Source organism: Acinonyx jubatus, chromosome D3, assembly GCF_027475565.1.
Source record: "Acinonyx jubatus isolate Ajub_Pintada_27869175 chromosome D3, VMU_Ajub_asm_v1.0, whole genome shotgun sequence".
Taxonomy (NCBI): Eukaryota; Metazoa; Chordata; class Mammalia; order Carnivora; family Felidae; genus Acinonyx; species Acinonyx jubatus.
In genome coordinates this window covers 88629634-88647173 of record NC_069392.1, presented here as the reverse complement: position 1 = coordinate 88647173, position 17540 = coordinate 88629634, and the positions used below count along the sequence as shown (strand labels likewise).

Sequence of the window (17540 nt, the reverse complement as noted above, 5' to 3'; positions counted from 1 at the left end):
TGTCCAGGCTGCGGTGTTCGTTTTCGGAAAAAAAGAGGACCGTGCGGTCGCTGTCCACTGGAATCAAGGAAATAAAGGGATTTTCGGAGCCGCCGGAGCCAACGGCAAACATAAAAACTTTTTGGCTACGTCAGAAAAGTTTTAAATGGTCTGATTGGTTTGGTGTAAAAAAAAAAAAGAAATTAATCATGACAAGTCATTTCTGAAACACACACTGCCACCCCGTCTTTTCCCCCTGCGACTTAGTCTGGGTGCACGACGCTGCGCAGATGAAATTGAGCGGCTTCGTCAAATTTTAGTAACTTTAAATAATATTCTTTATGTCAACACCGCCAGGGGCTTACATCCGTAAGGCTCTGCGTTGCACCGAGCCCGCGCACAACGGTCCCTCCCAGACGCAGGGCACGTGTCCTGCCAGTGGGTTGACGGGAGCCTGTGACGGTACTTCTGGACTCAAGCACCCTGAATCGCAGCCTGCAGACAGGAGCCAAAAGAAAACCCAAACGGCCCGACTTTAGTCCCACTTTTTGGCTTTCAGGGGACACCCTTCGGTTGCAACAGAATATAAGCCTGAGACTTGTTTCTCCTCTCCCCCTGGTGTTCTTCTTGAGGACAGTGGTTAATACTATTATTTCTACATGCGAGCTGGGTCTCTGGTCACCAAAACTCCAGTCGAGGTTGGTACGCAACTCAGCCCCACACAGCTGCCTCCCCGTTACACAGACCCTCTGTTCAGTTCACACAAACCACATGCAAAGGGACTTTGGATTCTTACTGATGCGCGGACGCCCCATACAGTCTATGATCCGTAAGTCAGGCTATGGCTTTTCCAGTCCTGAGGGCTCCTTCGGAGAGGTACCGCTTCACATACACTATTCTTACTTGGAAAGAGAATTCTAGAACAGATGGGTGAGTTCGTTCTCACAGGACTACCACAGGACTACACTTTTGAGGTCTGTCCCCGTCTCCTTACGCACTGGGTGTGCATCATGGCCCGTCACACCCCAATATCCCCATCCGTGATGGAGAGCATCAATCACACAGAGTGGGGTACCGCTCGGCCGTGTGCGTCCAGGAGACCATAAAGTGTGGGTAATATAGGGCTCTGTGCACCGACAACATACCAATATCACTTGCTTTAATTAAAAGGTATTTTTCCAGCTCTCATTTAACCTCAAGCCAAAAGAGTCAAATCTTTCAAAAAAAAAAAACAAAAACCCACCACTTTTTAAAACGAAAAATAATTCCTATAGCACGTAAGACAAAACAATAACCTAATGTCAGGCACCCTAGCAAAGCGAATTTTAGTAAATGTAATACTTCATTGCCTTCTGGGTGGGAACTCATGGCTTTGCGTAAGGGGGCAAAACCCTAAATTCACCACCGGACAAGAATTTCAAAGTATCTCTGCACGGCTAAGTTTTGAAGGGGGCTTCATCCAGAGAGGGAGAGGGGACGAGATGGGGGAGAAGCAAATTTATCCACTGGATATTTCACTCCCTACCCCAATATTAAATTTTATGTGGGGAATCTCGGAGTTTAAAAGCTTCACATTTTTGTGTAATAAAAAAGAAATACAATATCCTGTTGCTATGCGTAGTGACACTTTATGCAGGAAAGAAAACCATTCTCCTTAGCTATTCTTTGAAATACGACCTACCACGTCATTTAATTTTTGAAAACCCTAAGGTCATGTAACACACTTTCTCTGTCATTTGTAAGTACATTAACTCAGTGGCCATACGACAGTGAAATTATGATAATGGGCTGCGAAAATGGGTCAGGCAGGCACTGCATTTCACGTTAGCTTCAAACAACCATCAGAGCAGAGCTCAAATCAAATATGACAGTAGAAAAGCACGGAGTTTACTTTTCTTAAAGTGTTTCTACTCACTCAAGTACACACGCAAGACGAGCCAGAGGGGTCCCACCTTGGGGGTGAGTCCACTGCAAGAAAGTTGCCCCACTGAGAGATACGTTCTCTCTCAAAACGATTTGGCCTTAAAATCACAGATGCCCTGTGAAGGCGGGGCGGGGGGTGGGGGGGAGTGGTCGGGGCAGGCTTCTCTCCCACCATCTCTCCACCATGGTCCGAGGCCTGAACAATTGGGATCACATTCTGCACACTGCTCCGTTAAATGAAAAATATTTTAAAACAGAAGCAATTTAATGTACGCATTTAAGCAAACAAACAAAAGCCCCCCTTAGTAACACTTGCTGTGCGCTCAACTTTCCTGAAGGAAGGAAGGAAAGGATAGGAAATAGACGTTGACCTCGCTGGGATGGCACATCTTTGAGTGACGTGTAACTGAACGAATAAGGAGTGTGTAACTCAAAACGCCTGCCCCTCAATTTCAAACACACACCCACACACACAACTGACTTGGGAGTACACGTGAGGAATGAAAGTTTTCAAAGACACTTAAGGATGCGTGTCCTCATGAGCTCAACCCGACTGACTTCTAAGGTCCAGCGTCTACGTGGTTCTTTGCCTGGTAAGACTGGCTAGTCCGACCGCCCCTTCCGGAGACCCCACCGTGATCTCCAAAGAATGTACGTATCCGAGTGCAATTCCTATTAAATAGCCCTTTCTCTTTCTTTTTTTTTCCCTCTGTACTAAAAAATAAAATAACAAAATAAAATAAAATCTGGCAGCATAATAGTTCCTGGGAGAACTCTAAGCACGGGGTTGCTGAACACAAAGACACAGAAACACCATCCGCATGCACAAGTTAACTGAACGGTAGAGATAATTGTTAAAATAATTATTTTGATAGAAGCCAGGTGAGAGCTTCTGTGATGTATTTGTCCTATTCCTGTTAAGGGTAAACAACCCATTTCAGATGTATGCTATTCACAATGACATTTTATTTTCGATTTCTTTTTGGAAAATAATTGTAATGAAAACCAAGGACTTTAAGAGGATAGCTAGCTAGATAAGTTTTGACGCGTATTTCTGATTGCTGTACCATAATCCTATCAAGGAGTGATATTATGCGCTCTCGTGATGCAATATCTCCAGTGTATAAAATAACACTACGCTTTATAATAAGAGAAGATGCACAAAGGATAGTTGGGACCGTTCTATGGGTCAGTATCAATGTTCTGTGGGTCAGTATCGACGGAAGCTCCTTGAAACTCTGGAGTTGACTGACAATGGAATTTAATGTAGTATAACTACAGTAGCCTTGAGCAAAGCTACAATTACAGCTGAAAAGCATCTTATGTTCCTGACTGTTGCTGGCATCGTGATACAAATCAACAATTGCTTCTTCCCTTTTCTTCTGCAACCCCTCCCCTCCAAACTCAAACCACAGAATCTTCCAGAATCAAAACCTTGGTAAAAGGTCAGCTTGTTTTCGTCGGTGCCATAAAGATGGCATAGCTAGGTCTGACATGCATATGCAAATCAGCTCAGAAAAACACTGATTTCCCTTCACACTGAATTACTGTATCTGTATGAATATTGATACAAACACCACAACTAACACACACACACACACACACACACACACACACACACACAATCTCTATGGTTAGTTGCCAAGCTGCAAACAAGAAACATAGATACACTGAATACAGTTACTGTTTCTTGGCCCCATAACTACAGCAAACCATTTCCTTAACTGATAAATACCTATTTTAATTTATTTACTTGTGTTAAGAGTTAGGAATGCTGATATTTGCTTGCTAGAAAAAGGACTTATAAAATATAAGACATGGGTCAGAAGAATAGATTGATTATTGATAACATGTATACGGGTGTTTAACACAAAACAGAACCTCGCTAGGAGGTAAAGAAAGAACAACAGAGATGGAGAATTAAATTGGCGGTAACATGAATGGAACTGCAGGTAGGTCCCACCCTTCTAGCACCTTCTAGTCCTCCCAAAGGCATCTTAAGTCCAAGTGACATAAGATGAATCTGATTGTGACACAGAAGTAATGCTAGTTTGATAGATTATATTACTGACGAATGACTGCATGTTCTTTATTTTTCATTTATTTTTTTAAATTTTTTTAATGTTTGTTTATTTTTGAGAGAGACAGAGAGACAGCATGAGAGGCAGAGGGGCAGAGAGAGAGGGAGACACAGAATCCGAAGCAGGCTCCAGGCTCTGAGCCGTCAGCACAAGGCCCGACGCGGGGCTCGAACTCATGGACCGCGAGATCGTGACCTGGCCGAAGTCGGACGCTTCACCGACTGAGCCACCCCAGGCGCCCCTGCATGTTCCTTATTTTTTTAAGAGACCGTATCTTAAAAAAATCTTGCAAGGACCATATTTACTCAAATGTTTAATGAACCCACACACTGCCTAGTGTGGAGCTTCCAGAAGCACACACAAGTTGACGATGGATGTGGCATGCTGGCACATGAAAAGCCCTGGCCTGGTCATCAGCAAACAGGTCCCTCATCTTATTTCCACAACCGGCATCCCTGGGACACCTTGACCAGTATCCACAAGCTACCCTGAGTCTGCATCTCCTCGTGTGCCACAAACGCAGGGGTGTGGCAGACGATCCTTAAAACCCGTTCCAACCTGAAAACGTTCGAGTCGCGAGGGCCATAAGCAGCAGGACGCAAGGCACAGACCACAAGACGACCGCGATCAGGACGGTGTGGTGCGGTGACACCCAGAACCAATCGTGCTCACGGCGCTGGCCACACGGTCATGGAACAGCTTCTGCTGCTCGAAGGGCTTCTCGAGGAGAAAACACGGAGCGGCCTTGGGCGGTCAGAAAGGATTTCCCAAGGCAGAGAAGAACCCCTCTCTCCCGTAGAGGCCACAAGCCAGTCCACCTCGGGGTCTGGTTTGAGTGACGGCCAAACCCTATGTGAGCTGGAGCCATTTATCTGTGTGTTTATTACACATTATTGGGTTGGTCTATAAAAATCATCCCATGTGGAAATTAACATGTCCCCGCACATCACAACTCCTACTTGATTTCAAATCCCCAAAACCACGTCTTTTCATTTCAGCCGAAGGTCCCGTAGCCTTAAAACGCTGCGGCTGTTAGAAGCCCGCGAGGGTTTCCTCTTCTCAGAGTTCAGAAGTGAATACGCTGTGTAACCATCAAATGAGAAATCGTGTTTGTTTCAACAAGGCGGAACAAGGTTTGTTGCACCAAGGCAAAACAGGAAGCCTCGCTTTCTGGGAGGGCAGCACTGCCCGCTGGAGGCAGTTCCTACGCTCTCTCTACGGCCAACAGGAAGCACTAAGGTGCCTTCACCTCTGGATGTCCACCTGTGGTTGAGTTTATGGTAATGGGCGCATGGGTCAGGCCATGTATTAAAGATGTCAGTATCAGCTGACAAGTATTCCAACGCCCTTTAGAGAACATCTTTCTGGAGGGAGATGACTGTTGTCCTTCAAGGCAATCACCCAGGAGACCATAAATTTGTTACAATGATGTTGCTATCAATCAAAAGTGGTTTTGGAGCCTCTCTTTTGGCAGAATTAGTTAGCTAATTTCTTACAAGGCAGAGTTTCTTCCTTACGGTCGTAGAATGTGCTGCCCTTTCGTCTCTCCTGTCTCCCTCGTCTTTCTACTTGGCCCCCAGAGCAAGCATTAGGGTTATTGGCCAATATTCAGCTGCTTCTTTTCCAAGCACATCACAGAACTGCACTCCTTGAGATCAGATGCAACTGAGGAAATGTGGGCAGGAACAATACTATGTCCCTTCCCAAGAGCCTTCAGGGCCAGTGTGTGCACCACCCACCACATCGCCACGGTGACCCCCAATGGTCTAGGTGGAGACAACACGAACCTAGTATCTGAGTGCGGAAAACACGCAGCCTACGCGGAGATAGGCCCGGAGCTCACGTGGGAAAGCAAGTTCAGTCACTCAAGGCCGCAGACATGTGGGGGCTCTTTGTTACTGCACATCCATTCTGCATGATACAGTCCTATCCTCCTCCACACCCCAAATTACCGAGCTGGGCTGCAACATCCATCACCTAAGCCCCTCGGCAGGCTAAGGACCTCCAGGAAGGAGTCTTTATAGGATGACTGTGGCGGTGGGGAGAGGGGAGGCAATGAGAGACCCAGACCAAGATCAGCAGTCAGGAGAAAAAACACACTTTCAACCATTTGTGTGATTTTAATCAATTATATCTGACATCAGAGGTACTACAGAGATAGTGAGTATAAAACTAAGAGATCACCTCAAGCCGATCTGCCCGTAGGTCCCTTCAAACTTGGGAAATTAAGGCTTCCTTGGGCACATGCGTGTACTGTGGCTGTACATTTGTGTCTGGTACCCAGGCATTCAATGAACAAGTACTGTCACATGTCAACGACAAATGATGGCGCCACAGAGGCAAAACTGATCACACCCACAGAAGTTCACAGTGAAAGCGGGGGTGATGTCAATCAATCCCCATCCCCTCTTTCCTCTGCAAACACTTAACAAGGGGGAACCAGCAGCTGGCCGAAGCCTCTCCACCTCAGGAAAGACAACAGGGACCCTGTGTGTAGTCGTGAGTCATGAGAAAATGGAAGGAAACAATGGCTTCGCTCACAAACGTGGACACAGAGATCCTGTCGACACTCTTGTGCGGATTCAAAGCCACTTACTAAGCGTCAGCTATCTGGCACCAGATTACTCACTGCAGAGACGCAAGGTGAAGAGGCAGCCTTTGTCTTCACAAAGCCGCAAAGTAGGATGCGGAAAGGACACCTTCAACTCACTTTCATGCACAACAAAATGCTGGAAGTACTCTCGCGGAGTTGTAGACCCTGCGCTGGGGAAAACGTAAGGGCAGAAGAAATCCTTACCTTGTCCAAGAAGATAGGAATAAACGTTTATTTCTGAAGCAAGTTCATACCCTAGTGAGCAATGCCAAGGACACAGGAGAAGCTGGACTGGGACACAGAAACACCACTCTGCAGCCCGGGCCTGCCTCATTTGTGCTCTCATTCATTCATTCATTCATTCATTCACTTTTCCACTCATTCATTCGTTCGCTCTTCCACACTCTGGCTCTGTTGGGATGAATGAGCTGGTAACTGTCAACAAGGCACAGTGTTGGTGTGAGGCCAGACTGGCACACACCTAAGAAGAGGCTCACTCTTTGCACTCTCAATAAATGGATGCTGACGACACCTTTCTGGAAAGCAATTTGGCAATGAAAACAAAACGGATTCTTTGACCCCTGAACACCCGACTGAAGAACGTGTCCCTTGAAATACATAAGTATCCAGCAGCATTGTCTGGGGTGGTCCACAACCACAAACAACCTGAACATCCACCAATAAGGGAACAGTTGAACAAATGTGGGACCTTGAAAAGTATGCAGCCTAAAAATAGCCTAGGATGTCTCTCTGGAGTGATGATCATGACTTATTTTTAACTGAGAAAATCAAACTGCACAAATGGATTCTGCTTTCTAGACAATAAAGATAGCCCCACGTGCAGTACATATGTCTTCCCTCGTACTTACGAGCACAAAGAACCAGGCTGTTTTCGTGGGTTACCTTAGTGGGAGGGGAGATGGAAAGGGAGACAAGGGAAAAAGATTAGTAACTTTCTTTAACCATTTTTATTATGAATGCAAATGTTTTTACACTTTGTCCTATTACTTACAATAAGCATGCATTGTTTTAAAATTAAAATAATAAGTTAAGGGGCGCCTGGGTGGCTCAGTCAGTTAAGCGTCCGACTTCAACTCAGGTCATGATCTCGCGGTCTGTGAGTTCAAGCCCCGCTTCGGGCTCTGGGCTGATGGCTCAGAGCCTGGAGCCTGCTTCGGATTCTGTGTCTCCCTCTCTCTCTGACCCTCCCCGTTCATGCTCTGTCTCTGTCTCAAAAATAAATAAACGTTAAAAAGAAAAATTTTTTTAACAAAAAAAAAATAAGTTAAGAACATGTGAATAAGCAGGAGCTGACACTAACGTCATCACTGTCACCGCCATTATCACCATCACCATTATCACCATCACCATCATCACCATCACCACCACCATTATTATCACCATCAACACCATCAGCATCATCACTATCACCACCATCACCACTATCACATCATCATCATCACCACCACCATTATTATCACCATCACCACCATCACCATCATCATCATCACCGTCGTCATCACCATCACCACCATCACTATTACCATCACCATCATCACCATTATCATCATCACCATCATTTTTCTCACCATCATCACCATCACCATCATCACTACCACCATCACCATCATCATCATCACCACCATCATCACCATCACCACCATCATCATCACCATCACCATTGTCATCATCATCATCACCACCATCACCATCACCACCATCACCACCATCGTCACCACTGTCACCACCATCACCATTATCACTATTACCATCACCATCATCACCATCATCACCATCACTATTATCACCATCATCACCATCACCATCATCACTACCACCATCACCATCACCATCATCATCATCATCACCACCATCATCACCACCATCACCATCACCACCATCATCACCACCATCACCACCATCACCATCGTCACCACCATCACCATTATCACTATTACCATCACCATCACCACCATCACCATCATCACTATTACCATCACCATCACCACCGTCACCATCGTCACCATCGTCATCACCATCACCACCATCACCATCACCATCGTCACAGTCACCATCATCATAATCATTCTTATCACCATCACCATCATCATAACCAACAGCATCCATGACTCACTATACCGTCATCCTTCCTGAGTTTCACTGTGAGCCCAGATAAGGAGGGAAATCCCAAAAGCATACTGCAGGACAATGTTTTTCAAACTGAGAGCTATAACTCATTAAGGGGTCATAAAATCAAGTTAGTAACATTTTTATAATGGGAGAAAAAATATACAGATCTTTCTTGGACTTCCAACAGGGTTACATCTTGATAAATTCATCCTAAATTGAAAATCACATAAACTGAAAATGCGTTTCATACACCTGACATACCAGACATCGCGGCTTAGCCTGGCCTGCACTAAACATGCTCAAAACGCTTACATCAGCCTACAGGTGGGCGAAATCACGTGTCCAGGAGCATCCGATACGAGCTGGCACACACTGGAGATGCTATTTCAATACGAAGTCTATGTCAGTGGGGGAGCAGGGCTCGCAGAGAGCCCCCTGACACTGTGTACCACATACACTCCACCAAGTCTTCCCAACAAAACCTGAGTTGTGATCACCCAGGAGCCCAGATGGGGGCCGCCACGCTGGCGTTCCCACACCACGATAAAGCCACAGACACCTTGTGTTGCGCTCGTGTCAAAGAGCAGGCAGGCCGTGCCCTCCAATCACTTCCTCCTCACCATTCCATCATTTTACAGACAAAGACACTGAGGCAAATGACGGGCCTCGGGCCACGGAGCTAGGACGTAGCTGAGTTTCTGGGACCACAGGGACATGCATCAAGCAGCTGAAATTAGGAGTGTTGTCTGAAACCATGAAGATAAGCAGCAGGGAAGACAGATTTGACCAGGGACTGGGGGTGCCCTGAGACTATGCTTTCTGTAACAGAGACACCAAACCAGACGGAAATAGTCCAGAATCAAAAGCAAAGACTTCCACGACTTTATCTACAGATACCAGCCACTTTTTCCTGCTAACATACAGCATCTCAAGCAACTTAAGGCCGAATTTTTTAAATGAACAACATCCTGGATTAGGAACAGAGTGAATATCCTCAATCAATAAACCTTAAAAACATTTTCTCATAGGGAAGCACTTGCTCTGAGGAGTATGTCAAACTCTGACTTCCTGTGCTTGGTCCTACTCAAGGTTCTGGAACAGCAACCAAACTGTGTCCTTCTTTGTGGCACGTGACGAGAAGCATGGTTTAGAGCAGCAATAAAAATGACCCATTACTTAAAAATAGTTTAGCAGCTTCTATGTTACATTGAGAGTTTTGGTAAATGTTTCAAATGCATTCCTGCAAAACACAAGAAATCACATGCTCTTGGGGGTCTTGAGTAATCTGTCAATGAAGGCGATTAGTTTGGTAATGATCTCCCAACTGAAGACCACTTTGATCGAGTTACTTAATCAAATTCTTTAAAACTGCAACAAAGAACAGGCTGGGTCCTTTCTTCAGGGATGCAGATGATACTGGGTATTTCACAGGCATCTTTGAGGCAATAAATACACGTCACCACTATTTTCTGATAAGTAGGCAATAAAGTAAAGTTGTCCAGACAGTTCTAAAAGAATAGCATCTCACCATACATCTGTCATAAGTAAATTACTTCATCTGGAATGTCACAGATTAAAGAGAAAGCAAAACTTTTAATTTCAAACCTAAAAATGCCTCCTCTAACCTCGCTAGCTGTGTTTGTATGTGGGGAAGGGCAGGTGAAAATACACAATATTGGTTTCTGTATCTACATTAGATATGCTGCTTTAGAAAGATCCCATATTGCATAGAACCATGGAAATTCCTAACGTCACTAAAAAATTCAAAGAAGAGAAACCTAGTTTACTTAAAGAATGAGATGTTTTTCTCATAATTCTCCCACGTAGTTCATGAATCACTAAAACAATGGTTACATGATGATGGTTCTAGAAGATTCCAGGGAACTGTCCTTAAGTTACCAGTTCTGGCTTTTATCCTAATCACTAACTCACACATGGATATAAAAAAAAAAAAAAAACAAACCCTGCCCCCCCTCCCACCTCACTGTATTTTTAAAAGGAGAAAGTAGAAACTATCTAGTAAAGGCAATGATGAACACATCTTATTTTAAGGCCAGGAAACACAGACTCCATTTGGAATTTACAATCGCCACATGGACACATGACCTACTACGGGTTATGTGGTTCAGAAGCCTCTGTGACTTAGCTCGTCGGCTATGACCAAACCCAAGGCACATCGGTCACTCTGATTTCTGGTCTCCAATGACTCAAAGTTACCAACGAACAGCCACCCCACGAGGAGAAGGAACGGGGCAATTACTTGAGAAACGGAACTTACCTGATAAAGTAATGCCACAGTGCCTATCAATGATAAGCCATACGCCTTTTGAAAATGAATTCCCCTTAAAGGAATCATACCTCCTTACTGACTGCATAGTTTTATTGAGAATAGGTCTTTTTTGAGGACTTGCTATTATTTAAAACATAGAGATATCAGTTTCTATTGAAATACACTTAGTTGCCTATTTAAAGTCATTTGAGTGTCTTTATACGTTAAAGTGTTATCGTTCATGCCTTGGCCAATATCCCTATGAAAATAGCTCCCAAATTAAACTCCTAATAAATTAAGTTAATAATTCACCTTCATTAAGTAATTTAATTTCTTTAGTGAGCAATAAATAGTTCTTGTGACATTCTTCTAGGACATAAGTACAAATGTTATTTTTCTTCATTAGCTCAGACTCCTCCTGAGTACACGGGGTAAAATACACTCGCAAAAAGGCGGTCTATTTGTTATCCTCTGGTTTTGTAACTGCCTTATCACTGCAACAATTCCACTGTGTCCAGTAGAAATCAAACAATTCAGGTGGCTATTGTCAATGAAAAGTTATTTCTTAGAAACCTTACAAACTAGACCTTACATGGGCACTGAAAACTACAAGCACCATTTTCCTAAGATTCTTTTTAGATACTGTCTCATAGATCACATTGCAAACAGTTACCTTTTAAGAAGGGGCAATGGGCTTATAAGCATCCCCAGCTTTGGCAGAAAAAAAAAAAAAAAGACGAAGAAAAGACTGGTTAAAATACAAAAGTTACCTGTACGTGTAAATAGCCTGTTACCTGTATTTACCACATTTGCTTCCTGTTGTGCAAAATGTGCCCCGGTGGTCAAATGCGCGTGTCTACGGAACATTTCCCCCCGGTTCTTCCAGGCAGCACGCAGCACCCCACCTCCACGGAGTGTGCAAATGAAACACTGGAGGTGAACAGACAGATGTGGATGCAACGAGACCCACATGTGTTCAGACAGCACAGTGGCGCTCTCCTTCCAAAGGCAGCATCGGAGAAAGCACCCCAGATGGTGGGGGAGGAAGAAAGGAAATAAGCATGTCAGAGGAACAGAACCAAATAGTTTCCAGCCAATTCGACGTGAAAATATAGACACATTAAAACAGATGCAGAAAGCGTACTTAACCATTGTGAAATGATATGCAAAAGCGCTTCCCAAAAAACACATCAAGAATTTATCCCATCAAGGACTTAACAGATATTGTTGACTACAATCACAGGGATTTAGAACTCATTCGGCAAAGCGGAGTCTTCTGGGTAGTTGAATGAAGGGTTACTCTTTTGAGCAGAATTTTATAAAAAATGTTTAAGCCCCGGAAAATCTACATAAAATATACATGCTTTTGCCACGCTGTTTAAAGTATATTGCACACAATTAAAATGTGCCTGGCGACTCCATATAAAAACTTGGGGCAATCAGTAACGGCCACAAAGGGGCAGAGAACGATGCCATTTCCAATAAATGGGCTGCAGTGCTATGTTTTTCATGTGATTCATTCTTCTACAATAGTTTTTTTTTTTTTCCTTTCTTCTCCCTTACTATTAGGTCCCCTGTTATCACTTCTCACTGTTCTCTGTCTGCCTTTGCCTACTTCCAATTTGCTACTGTTAATTTGCAATGGCCTAGAACAGGTATGCGTGACCATTACAACCATGTGTGACGGAAAAATAAAATTCAAATGGTGAGTGAGGGAGGACCCAGAGATATTGTCTACCAATAAATACACGAATTCAACGCATGGGCTTTCGATGCCCAGTGTCCTTTCATCCCTTCTGATTCTTAGCGCTGTCCCGGAAAAAAAAAGATGGTAATTAATTGGTTTCTGGATAGGCAAGGCTGTACTGTTTCAAAAATGATATACACATGTTTATGAGTGTCTTACAGCCTTATTTATATATGATCACTGTAAACCCTCCTAGTGTCCCACAAAGCAGTAAACATCCCCTTTCCACAGGTAGGCAAGACAGGGTGACGGGGTGGGGGGGGCCCACAATGTATTATAAAAGCCGAACAAATACATGACTGTCCATTCCAAATTACAATTCAGAATATAACACACCAAGATTTAGTTTTCATTTTAAAGCCAGAAAAAATCATTTAAAAAAAATTATTTTACATTAGGTTAAAGACGACCATGAGAGATGACCCAAAAAGCATAAATATTTTGGTAGATGTTACCCCAGGCCCGGGCCCTAAAGGATTTTCAGGATCTTCAGCAGGAATTCGGCATGGGCAACAGAAATAAACACTACACGTGTAAACCCATGTGATTTTATAAGTTTGTAAAGATGTAGTCCCTGTCACCAGAGAACACTGGAAAACTTGGTAAGGATGTTATAAAGTGGCACATTTGGAAGACAAGTGCCAAAGCCCATCCCCAACCCTGAAGACTGTGGTCGAATCAGGAAGACTTCACTATTATTAACACACTTTTTAAAAACCAGGTCCTCTCCCTCCCTTCCTAACCCGCTGTCCAGTGGGCGGTGTTTATATTCAAATATAGCCCTTCTCACTGCTTCACCATGTTTAAGCTCCTTTTCCTGCCAATTCGCTCTGAAAAGATTTCACTTTTGAAACAGCCAGCCTTCACAGACGTGAAGATGGTTTCCTTTTCAGGCTAAATAGACCCAGTATCTCCCTGACTCTCCACCAGCCGAGGGAAATCTCCGTCCCCCCACTTGCCGGACTGCCACCATTCCGGTCATTTGTAAATCCTCAGGGATTTATTCGCAGAAGATGCTTTAAGGCATCGTTCTCAACCGATCCTTGACTTAAAGAACAAAAAATCCAGAATTCCTCCGTGAACTAATCAACGTTGACCAGTTACTGTGTTGGTGTTGTTGTTTTTGTTGTTTTAGACAGAAAAGCCACAAGGGAAGGTGGCCATAAAAAACTACTAAAATGTAGGACGGAGCTACTATAGGCAACATTAACAACAACGTGTGCTAATATAAAAAGCTTGCTAGAAAGTTATCGAAAATCAATAGATTTCCAATGCGCCAATAATAACCAGTTAAAATACGACAGAAAAGTAACTCTAGTCATAAGAGCAACAACCAACAGCTAAAGAAATGAACAGCCCGGGAGCTAGAACAAAGACACAAACAGTATGTGAAAAATCCGCAAACCTTCCTAAAAGTATAAAAAAAAAAGTAAGACTTGAATATATTTGAAAATATATCATTTTTATTTTTAGAATGGCAAACTACTTCTGTGGAGACGCTGAGTTTTCCTGAATTAATTTCTTAACCCAACATCATTCCAATCCCACTATCTGAAGTATTATTTAAGCTTACAAAAGCGGTTCTAAAGCTCATCTAATACAGAGGAACAAAAAAAATAACAATAATACTCTTTGAAAAAAAGAAGAGTAATGGGTCTAGGCGGTGGATAGAAAGCTATTAGATTATTTCAAAATATATTACATAGCCTCAGTAATTAAAACAGGGAGTACAGGTCAGGAATAGACAGACCGCTCATTTAAATCACAGGGAAAGCTAAGAGACAGCCCCGAACATATACAAGAATCCCGTGGATAATGAAGGAGCATCTGTAGAATTCTGTGTGGAGAGGACAGACCTTTGACTAAACGGAACTGGGAAAACTGGCCATCTGAAAACAAATAATGAAGTCACATGGCCACCACGCACCCTATGCGAAAATCAATTTCAGATATACCAAATATTTAAAAAGAATCAATCCATAAAATTACTAGAAGACAATAAAACTGAGTATTTACATAATCGTGGAGGTTGGAAGATGCCTTTTAAACATTACTTCAGAGGCAGAAACTATGCAGGAAAGGACCGGTGAGACTGCATCAAAACAGCTCAGTCCATCAAAACTCTGCCACCGCCCAGGGAAACACACAGTTCTGGGGGTGCTGGAAATGTACACAGCCTTCCCAGAAGGCCAGCTGGCAGTGTATGTACCAAAATAATTTAAAACAGCCCAAACCTTTGACCTGGTAATTCTACTTCTGGGAATTTATCAAGGAAATGATGATACTATTGCCAAGATATACATACAGAGATATTAATTACATCGTTGTTTACATCTGTGAAACTGAGCCAGAACTAAATTTCCAACAATGGTTGATTTCTCAACTAAATTGTGCATATCAATAAAATGGGATAATATGCAAGTACTTAAAATGACAAAGCAGGTCTATATTGGCATGGTAAATGTTATGAGCTAAAAAGTAAACTGTAAAACAAACTATGTAAGAAGAAACCACTTTGGTAAAAATCTATGTAAAGTACTTATATGTATATATTTGCATAGGAAAAGATCCTTCTACACCAAAATATCAACTTTGGTTATTTCTAGAGGATAGGATTTCACATAAGCTTCATCTATTTTAAAATTTCGTTTTCTTTGTTCAAGGTTTTTAATACACACACACACATACGTGTGTCTGTGTGTATATTATATACATATATGTGTGTGTGTGTGTATATATATATGTATATATGTATATATATCTCACTTGTGTAATCTTAAAAGATAACAGAAGAGGGCAAAAACACCACAAACTAATTTTTTTTTTATATTTTTAATGTTTATTTATTTTTTAGAGAGACAGACAGACAGAGTGTGAGCAGGGGAGGGGCAGAGAGAGAGGGAGACACAGAACCCGAAGCAGGCTCCAGGCTCCGAGCTGTCAGCGCAGAGCCCAACGTGGGGCTCGAACTCACAGACCGCGAGACGATGACCTGAGCCGAAGTTGGATGCTTAACTGACTGAGCCACCCAGGTGCCCCCGTCACAAACTAATTTTTAAGTCAAACCAAAGGGTTCGCTACTATACAGATACTAGAAAGAGGAGTGAACATCCTTATTAGAATTTTTCCAAATCCATAAAAAAATGAACAAAGCAATAGAAAAATGAACAAACACAGGCAGAAATAACTGAAGAAAGAATCTAATAAATACATTTCTAATAAAATATATGGAAAATACGTGTAGGTGCTACAAGGGTAACAGTGCAGCGTGAGAAGAACTCGAAGTGCACCAGACCAGCCGTGACACTAAGTACAGAGAGGATACCTCGCCTGCGAATACGCCACGTCCAGGGCCCCCTCACGAGACAGATGCTGGAGTGAAAGTCCGGGGTCCTCACCTGCCACCATCAACTGCCCAGCCCACCTGGGTTCAGTCTGCTCATCATCCGCTAAAGGCCTCCCATCGAAGACCCCCTCCTTGTGCCCCCCCCCCATCCCGCCAGCCCTAAATGCACGACTGCAACATTGCTGGTAACTCAGAGTCACTCCGTTGGGTGATTTGGTCAAGCGGCGTCCCGGTGCAAAGATGCATAAGCTCACTGAGGAACTTACGCTCTGGCAAGGGGCGAAGCCTGAAGCCCCAAGGTGACAGAGCCTCCTGTGGAGACCAAAGGGCTCTACGGGCCCTTCCTTAAGGGACTGTTCTTTCAGCTTCCAGGAAAGGGGGATCTTGGCAGAAGAACTGGTAAGATTGAACAATCCATTCATTCGTTGGCTGGCTGGCCGTTCGTCCGCTCATTCACTCACCCAAAGTCTACTCGGGGTCTAGAGTGTGTCAGGCACCGTCCTCGGCGGTGGAGGGGCAAAGGGAAGGCGGCTCCGATTTCGAGCTGCCCTCACTCTAGCGAGGAAGACAGACGCAGTGAGCAGGGCCGGACTTGAGGAACAGAGGAGAACTCGGTGCTGTGAAGTTCTGCCAGGTACTCAGCCGGGGTAGGGGGCCCCGGGAATGGACGGTGAAAGTCAAGTCTGAGATTCACTGCCGATGGACAGAAGAGCAGGAAGGAGCCCCAGGTGGAGTGCAGGGCAGAGGCCAGGCCAGAACAGAACCTGCTTCCAACCCCACCCCTCCACCTCAGAGATGGAGAGACTGGGGCCTGAGCAGGATACATTCATTTCCCCAGGACCCACGACGTGTCGTCCCAAGAAACTCGGGATTCTTAAACTTTTCTATGACAGTGTTCTCCAGGACCTTTGTGGGGAGAGCTACAGGTGGACTGTCCTGGAAAGGGAGATCAGAGCAGCTGGCCCAGCATGAAGTGCTGGTGACCAGGCACATCTGGGGGGCAGGGGGTGGCCCCTGCAGAGATGTGTGCAAAGACAGTGCCACCAAACCCGGAGACCCAGGAGACTGGAGTGTGGGGGAAGGCGGGTGCCAAAAAGACTCCGAACCTTCACCCTTAAAGAGGCCGGGAGCAGACAAGTAAGGCGAGCAGGCAGAAGAGCCAGGGTGGTCCATGGTGAGCCCCCCCACCGCCAGGGACAGCCGCTGAGTCTTCTCCCCAGACCCCTCCTGCCCCTCTCATTCAGCAAGCTGCAGACACGTCGATGCCCGCCCCCACCACTGGAAAGTGCGGATGGGTCCTCTAAAACACAAAGGGTTTGTCCGTACGCCCACTGGCTTGTGCCTTCACCTCCTTCCTGACACACCAGATTTCTGGATCCTTGATTCTGCTGTTATTTCTTAACCGTTCACAAGGAAATTCTCAGCGGGCTCACACAAGACTTAGCAAGGAATGCAGACAGTATAGAGCATAA

At 44.3% G+C, this 17540-nt stretch overlaps 1 protein-coding gene across 2 annotated transcripts in view; it reads right to left on the bottom strand.

The window, feature by feature from the left end:
• Positions 1–17540, bottom strand: part of TSHZ1 (teashirt zinc finger homeobox 1) — a 74768-nt gene that overhangs the window by 22306 nt on the left and 34922 nt on the right. Inside the window, exon 1 of one of the 2 annotated variants that reach the window (XM_027069190.2) lies at positions 11770–15402. The exons of the other annotated variant lie outside the window; for it this stretch is intronic. Within the exon in view, the coding sequence (XP_026924991.2) occupies positions 11770–12166 (397 nt within the window). The 5' untranslated portion in view covers positions 12167–15402. Of the gene's footprint in view, positions 1–11769; positions 15403–17540 lie in introns of those variants that run through there. 2 annotated transcript variants of the gene reach the window in all.